General features: G+C 56.3%; 2 protein-coding genes across 4 annotated transcripts in view; one reads left to right on the top strand and one right to left on the bottom strand.

Moving 5' to 3' along the window:
• The window catches only part of NXF1 (nuclear RNA export factor 1), a 135,049-nt gene that overhangs the window by 31,788 nt on the left and 95,837 nt on the right, over positions 1-7,424 (top strand). The window lies entirely within an intron of this gene.
• ZDHHC24 (zinc finger DHHC-type containing 24) lies at positions 377-6,421 on the bottom strand. Its single transcript, XM_050960452.1, has 4 exons — positions 5,837-6,421; positions 4,994-5,271; positions 4,051-4,363; positions 377-1,086 (listed from the first exon to the last, which is right to left on the bottom strand). The coding sequence occupies exons 1-3, from the start codon at positions 6,109-6,111 to the stop codon at positions 4,053-4,055; spliced, it is 864 nt and encodes a 287-aa protein (XP_050816409.1). The 5' UTR covers positions 6,112-6,421; the 3' UTR covers positions 377-1,086; positions 4,051-4,052.

Raw genomic sequence — 7,424 nt, 5'->3', positions numbered from 1 at the left:
CCCTATGGGGAAGCATTTAGAAGGGCCTGCCCCTGAGGGAGAACACCAGCTGCCCAGGGATCCCTGCTGAGCTGGTCTTAGGGGCCTTGGGAATCTCAAGGACAAAGGGCAACTGAGGTCCGTGGCTGGGAGCGATACCAGACAGACTCAGGTGGGGAATGAGGGGCAGAGGTTTAGCAGCGAGGGGGATTCCCAGCAGGGCAGCTCTCCTGGGAATAAGGGAATGCTCCATCCCTTGGGGACTTTACATCCAGGCTGCACAGCTCTAAAAGCCATGCTCTGGTCCTACCCCCAAATCTGGGCCAGGGGCAGGAAAGGCTGCAGGGGGTCAGGCTGGGGCTCAGAACGGGCCCCTCCAGAATCAGACATATCAATCTTCAGGCACCTGGGGCTTGGAGCCTTTATTGGAGAGCAGTGGGGACAGGGTGCCAGAGGAAAGGGCCACCCTGGGAGAGGGGCTGGGTAAGGCAATGACTCCAGCCTCTGGGGGGTGGACTGTCCTGGGCCAGCCATGGGAGAGCTGTGCAAACACAGAAGGGAAGCACTTTTAGCCCTGGGCTCGCAGAAGGGTGGTCTTGTCCTGCTAGTGCTTTAAATGGAGCAGAATTGGGAACCACAAAAGGTTAGTGCAGCCAGGAGGGCACTGGACTGGGAACCAGGACTCCTGGGCTCTCTTTCCTGAGCTGGGCAGTCCCTTTTCCCTGTTTACTCTCCCACCTTGGGTCTGTTAACGACTGTGAGGTCCTCAGGACAGGGACTGTTTCTCATTCTGTATTTGGGCTGCACCTGGAACAACAGGGGTCTCTGATCTTGCTCACGGGCTGCACTATGCCCAGTGCAACAGGGCCCCCCCAGTCTCGGTTGGAGTCTGTCTGGTGCCTGGCACAACAGTCCCAACAACTGCATAGTCCAGTGCAGATGGGGCTCAGAATCACACACCAGGCAGTGTCAGGACCCCGGTCAGATGAGGGTGCCAGTAACCCATGGGGCACAGCTTGACACTTGCCCCTCAGCAGCGCTCCCCCTCCGGGGAGAGGCAAAGCCAGCATCAGCCCCACTGCAGTACTGTAGCGCCATCCAGGAGACCTGCAATCAGAGGGAGGGATCAGAGCTGACTTGGGCCATCATGGGCCAGGCCTCCAATGGGACAAACCCAGAGCAGTTTTGTGCCCCACCTCCTCTGGCCCCTCTCAGTGCCTGACAGGGATGAGAGAGGATGGGGGATGATCCCTGGATCTCAGCCACAGACTGGCCAGCACAAATTCACTCCCCCTCCCACAGGCCTGAGGTTGCCAGCTCCACAATCAGCAATGACTGGAGCAAAGCAGCCTAAGCTGGGGATGAACTGATTATGGAGCAGGGTGATAGGCTAGTGGGTTACAGTATGGGGGCTGGGAAACAGAACTCTTAGGTTCCATCCCCAGCTCTGGGAGGGAAGAGGGGTCTAGTGGTTAGAGCGGCAGGGGGAGGAGGGAGGTATGCGAGCCAGGACTCCTGGGTTCTGTTCTGTCCCTGACTCTGCCACTGACTCTAAAGTGACTTTGGATGAGTCCCTTACTTCTGTTGGCGCCTGTTTCCTTTCCGTCCTTCGTCTGTTCAGACTGAGAGCTCTTGGAGCAGGGCCTGTTTCCCATTGTGTCTGTGCTGCGCCTGATCTCGTGGCAGGCAAGGCTTTTAGGTGCTACTATAATGCCAATAGAACAGCAGTGTCCTGAGCTAGGTTTTCTGTCTGCCTAGGTGCTGGTCTGTCCCTCAGCCCACAAACTGCTGACCCTTACCTCGTTAGTGAATTCATCTAGTGAGGGATCATTCCCATTTACAGATGGGAAAACTGAGGCAGAAAGCAGGGAAAGGACATAGAATGATAGAATTGTAGGGCTGGAAAGGACCTCAGGAGGCCATCTAATCCATAGCCCCACGCTATGGCAGCGTTACATAGCTCTAGCCCATCCCTAACAGGTGCGTCTAACCTGTTCTTAAGACCTCCAGTGATGGAGATTCCACATCCTCCCTGGGTGATCTATTCCAGTGCTTAACCACCTGAGAGTTATGAAGCTTTTCCTTATAGCCACCCTAAATCTCCCTTGCTGTGAATTAAGCCATTTATTTCTTGTCCTACCCTAGGTGGGCATGGAGAACAATTGCTCACTATCCTCTTTATTACCATTTACATATTTGAAGACTTATGTCCCTCTTCGGCCTTCAATTCTCTCGCCTAAACATGCCCAATTCTTTCAACCGTTCCTCACAAATCCTTGCTCTCCTATAGGCTCTCCTGTTTGTTCAGTTTTCCTAAAGTGTGGGGCACAAAACAGGACCCAGCCCTCCAGCTGAGGCCTCAACACTGCTGAGCAGAGCACAGCAATTACCTCCTGTGTCTTACATCCGCCCCCTCCTGCTGACAGAGCCCAGCACGACATTTGCCCTTTTCACAACAGCAGCATGCTTTTGGCTCACGTTCGATTTGTGATCCACTACCCCCCAGATCCTTTTCTGCAGCTCTATTGCCTACCCAGTATGTCCCCATTTGATAGTTGTGCATTTCATTTTTTTTGCACTTGTCTGTACTGACTTTCACCTTGCTGATTCCAGATCAGTTCTCCACTTTATCACCATCATTTTTCATTCTAATTCCATGCACCAAAAAGCTGGCAGCCCCTCCCAGCTGGGCATCATCTGCAAACGTTAGAAGCATACTCTTCCCTCCATCATCCAAGGCATTAGTGAAAACACTGAATAGTACTGGATCCAGGACAGACCCCTGCAGGACCCCACTCGATACATCCTCCCAGTTTGACAGCGAACCAAAACTACTCTTTGAGGATGGTCTTTCAAGCAGTTGTGCAGCCACTTTATAGCAATTTCATCTAGACGACATTTCCTTAGTTTACTTATGAAAATGTCCTGTGGGACTGTGTCAAAAGCTTTACTGAAGTCCAGACATCATATCCACTGCTTCCCCTTTATCTACCAGGCCAGTAACCCTGTCAGAGAAGGAAATTAGATTGGTTTGGTATGATTGATTCTTGACAAACCCATGTGGCTATTTCTTATAACCCTAGTTTCTTCTAGGTGCTTGCAACCTGATTGTTTAAACATTTGTTCCAGTATCTTTCCTGTATTGTAGTTAGGCAGACTGTTCTATACATTCCCAGGTCCCACTCCCATCCCCCTTTTTAAAGGCAGGTACTATGTTACCCTTTTCCAGCCCCCTGGGACCTCACCAATCTCAGAACCATTAGAGGATGCTTTGGCTAGTTCCTTAAGTACTATCAGGCAATTTTCATCAGGCCCTGGCAAGTTGAATACATCTAACTTATCTAAATACTATAAAATCATGGAACTGTAGGGCTGGAAGGGACCTCAAGTGGCCATCAAGTCCACCTCTTTGCACTGAAGCAGAACCAAGTAAAACCTAGACCATCCCTGACAGGTGTTTGTCCAACATGTTCTTAAAAACCTCCACTGATGGGGATTCCACAACCTCCCCTGGAAGCCTGTTCCAGAGCTTAACTACCATTATAGCTGGGAATTTTTTCCTACTATCTAACCTAAATCTCTCTTGCTGCAGATTAAGCCCACGACTGTCTCTCCTACCTTCAGTGGTCATGGAGAACATTGGCCTCTTTACAACAGCCCTTAACATATACGAAGATTGTTCCCACCCCTCCATTTTGTTTAATCTGTTCTTTCCCTAATTTGCTGTGAGATCCTTCCCCCATGCTAACAGTAATTGTGTTAAGCATCTGCTCCCAATTAACCTTTTTAGTGAAGACTGAAGCAAAAAAGGCATTAAACACTTCAACCTTCTCTCTCTCTCCTCCATTATATGCTCTCCTTCCCCACTGAGTAACGACCTACACTTTCCTTAATCTTACTCTTATTTCTGATATATTTAGAGAATCTCTGCTTGTCCAAGGTCAGCAGCAGAGCTGGGAACAGAAACCAGGAATCCTGCACCCCAGTGCCCTACCCATTATGCCAGTCTGCTGGTGTTGGCAAGGTGGCCAGGACTGTGGCACATCCTACGGGGATGGCTCCTGAACCCACCTTCAGAAAATGACTGGCTTGGCAGAGGGCTCAGTGTGGGGAGCTCTGCTCTTGAAGGCCACACCATTCCCAGGAAGTGGGGAGGCCAGGAGTGGGCACAGCCAGACGAGGTGCCACCTGTCTCCCAATGCCTCCTGCAGGTTGCGACGCCAGCCCAGGTCATAGCAGCGGCTCTCCTCAAACCACTCCCTGGTCGTCTGGCCACGCAGGCTCAGCAGCACGTGTAAGAACAGGAAGCCGGAGCAGAAGAGGAAACTGACCACACAGGTGTCAGCCATGAAAGCGTAGACGAAAGTTGAGGTGCTCACCTGGCCTGGGGAAACACAAGGGGGTGCAGTCAGTGCTAGAAGCCAGGCATTCCCCAAGGGTGCACCTAGCATCCCCCAGACACAACCAGGTGTTGGCATGTTCCCATTAACCCTGCTCTGCTCCCTGTTTCACTGACGTGCCTGCCTCTGGGGTAGGGCACAGGGACTGTTTATACTGGGATATCATAGTTTCCTCTGGAGTAGGGACTGAGGGAGGGCTGGGTGGCTCAGGTGACAGGGGAATGGATTGTGGGGTTTCTAAGGAGTTGCCTATGCTGGAAGAGCCCCCGAGGTGCACACTCAAACCACAATCTGCAAAAGCAACATGTGATTTAGGGGTTTCTCAGTTTCCAAGGATATGTCCTAAAAGGGTCTATTTTTCAGAGTGGAGGATCAGCAATCTATAAAATCAGGGCCCTTTATGGAGCTTCTGGCTGATGCCCAAAATCACCAAATCTTGATCTGACGTTCCTGAGGCTCGGCTGCAACTCACAGTTTTTTTATCTAGGTATTTCCTAGTTTGTTTTTTTGTTTAAATAAAACCAGCTGAGAGCAGCTTAGTCCCAGGGGAACCAGTGGTGCTCAGCCCCCACATGTAGATGGACCTCTCCTGGCAGGTCCTGCCATGGCTGTACCCGTCAGCAGCATGAGCCATGGCATGAGGAGGAGGACGATGCTGTGCAGGGTGACTCCCTCGTGCAGCAGGGCCATGAAGATGTCAGCGTTGAGCAGGCTGGCGTAGAGCAGGGCCACCCAGCCGTGCAGCAGGAGGCACAGGAAGTAACGGTAGTTATGGTAGCCCACACACTGGCCCAGCAACACACAGTGGTGGTCCCGGCGCAACATGCACACATTGCAGGTGTAGCAGTGGTGACAGCGGGGGGGCATGTGGGACTGGCAGGTGTAGCAGTACCTGGAAGGGAAGCAGGGGCCTCAGGGGGGTGATGTAGCATTTCTCTGCCCTCCCCCACCCCCTGGCATTCCAATAGCACATCATATTGTGCTTTCTCTAGGGCTGGAAATAGAGTGGCAGCCCCAAAAGCAGGGCAGCCCTGGGCAGGGAGTCCCCAGCAAAGGACAATGGGCAACTGTCCCCACTCCAATCCCAGGCCGCTGCCACACCCCTTCTTGTAGAAAAGCCCTCTCACAAACTCAGCGAACGGCAGCATCTGACAGTGCTCTAGCACCAGACTAAAGTTTGCCCAGTGTTGAGCTGCAGCTGTTTCAGATGGGGCACAGGTGCCATTTATACAGGGATCCCATACTTCGCCCAGCACAGAGATGAAGCCACCATGGGGATAGAGGGGAATGGGGCTGTTTATACAGGGATCCCATCTCTTACCCAGCACAGAGATGCAGCCACCTCTGGGGTGGGGTGCCAGGGCTGTTTACATAGGGATCCCTTAGCTGGCGCTGAGATGAAACTGCCTGGAGCTGTGGGAGAGCCCTCTGCCTCCCTCTATCCCAGCCATACTCACTCCCAGCCCTGTCCCACGGCGCCTTCGGACAGCATGACACCTTTGATGCTTGGGCTGGTGGTGACGAAGAGGCCCATGTTGCCCAGCACGTTGGCCAGGAGGAAGAACAGGAGGGGCAGGTGCAGGGCCAGGGGCAGCTGGGTGGGCTCCGCAGCCCAGAGAAGCAGGCAGAACACCTCTATGCACACGGCCCCCATCAGGGCCACGGTCACACACAGGGGCAGGCACAGCGCGGCGTCCAGGCGCTGCCACCGCCCGCCCCAGCCCGCCCGCATGGCTGCCAGGAGGCGCCCCACGCGAGCGCTGCCGGGGGCACAGATCAGCCTCTCCCGCCGGGGGGGGGGGTGCTGAGTGACACCCTGGCCTCAGGGGAGGGGGCGTCTCTCGTGGGCCTGGTGCCCTCCCCAAGGCGGGGGAGGTGTCTCTGTCCCGGATCGGGGCGCTAGGCAGGCCGCTCTCACTCGCTCCTCGGCCTCGCTTCCGCCTCCGCCTCCAGCTCGGGCGCGGTAGCGCGCCCGACCAATCAGGGGCGGGGAGAGCCGCTTTGCCCAACCTTCCCTCTGACAGAAATCGCGATCGACCAATCACGGTGCCCGGGGGGGTCATGGCACCCAGTGGGGGGAGCAGGGTCGCCGTGCCTGGGGAGTCATAGTGCCCAGTGAGGGGAGTACGGTGACCAGACGTCCCGATTTTATCGGGACTGTCCCAATATTTGCTTGTTTGTCCCGCGTCCCGACCAATGTTAGGTCGGGACACTGGACAAACAAGCAAAGGCTCCGGACCCCGGAAGGGCTCGCGCCCTCCCCCGCCCCAACTCCGCCCTTTCCGTCCCCCATTGGCTCCCTCCTCAAATCCCCGCCCCATCCTTGCTCTCTCACTGCCCCATTGGCTCCCTCCCCAAATCCCCGCCCCCATCCCGGCCTCCTCACTGCCCCATTGGCTCCCTTCCCAAATCCCCGCCTCTTGACAAGTACGCCGCGCCCAGGAGACGCAGGGGAGCACGGGGTCGGTGTGAGTGTGAGTCCGGCCTGGCCGCGAGCTGGCAGGACTCGGTGCGGTACCGGGAGGGAGAGTAGGGGACCTGGGCAGCGGGACTCGGGAGCAGCCGCAGTTCCCACTGCCGCGGGGGAAGGAAGTGGCCAAGCACTTGGCTCTCGGCGGCTGCAGCTTTGGCGCCCGGGCCTGTTGCGGGGACCCAGCAGCGCGCACGCTGCGCCCAGCCCCTGGCCAGTCGCGTCTGGGCTGGCTGCCCAGCTGGTGCAATCCCGCGGCGGAGGCATCGGCAGCCCACCCCCGTTCGTTCCCCTGCGGGACCCGAGCGGGATGGGGGGGCTGGGACCTGCTGTCCCCACTCCGGGGCCGCCCGCGGGATTGCACCAGCTGGGCAGCCAGCCCAGACGCGACTGGCCAGGGGCTGGGCGCAGCGTGCGCGCTGGGTCCCCGCAGCTGGCCCGGGTTCGGGCCCGGGCGCCAGAGCTGCAGCCCCGAGCTTGGCCAGCGGCCGCTTCCTCCCCCCGCGGCAGTGAGAGCTGCGGTTGTTCCCGAGTCCCGCTGCCCAGGTGCGGAGAACAGCCGCCACCTGGCCCCG

Source organism: Gopherus flavomarginatus, chromosome 6, assembly GCF_025201925.1.
Source record: "Gopherus flavomarginatus isolate rGopFla2 chromosome 6, rGopFla2.mat.asm, whole genome shotgun sequence".
Taxonomy (NCBI): domain Eukaryota; kingdom Metazoa; phylum Chordata; order Testudines; family Testudinidae; genus Gopherus; species Gopherus flavomarginatus.
The sequence above is the reverse complement of the archived record's forward strand: the minus strand, read 5'-3'. Positions and strand labels throughout refer to the sequence as shown.

Bases quoted from the DNA above. Each gene is read 5' to 3' on its own strand.
- ZDHHC24 (XM_050960452.1), bottom strand. From the start codon at position 6,111: ATGCGGGCGGGCTGGGGCGGGCGGTGGCAGCGCCTGGACGCCGCGCTG. The intron at 5,272-5,836 runs GTGAGTATGGCT...CTTCCCTTCCAG, and splicing joins GCCGTGGGACAGGGCTGGGA to GTACTGCTACACCTGCCAGT. The intron at 4,364-4,993 runs GTACAGCCATGG...GTGTTTCCCCAG, and splicing joins ATGGCTCATGCTGCTGACGG to GCCAGGTGAGCACCTCAACT.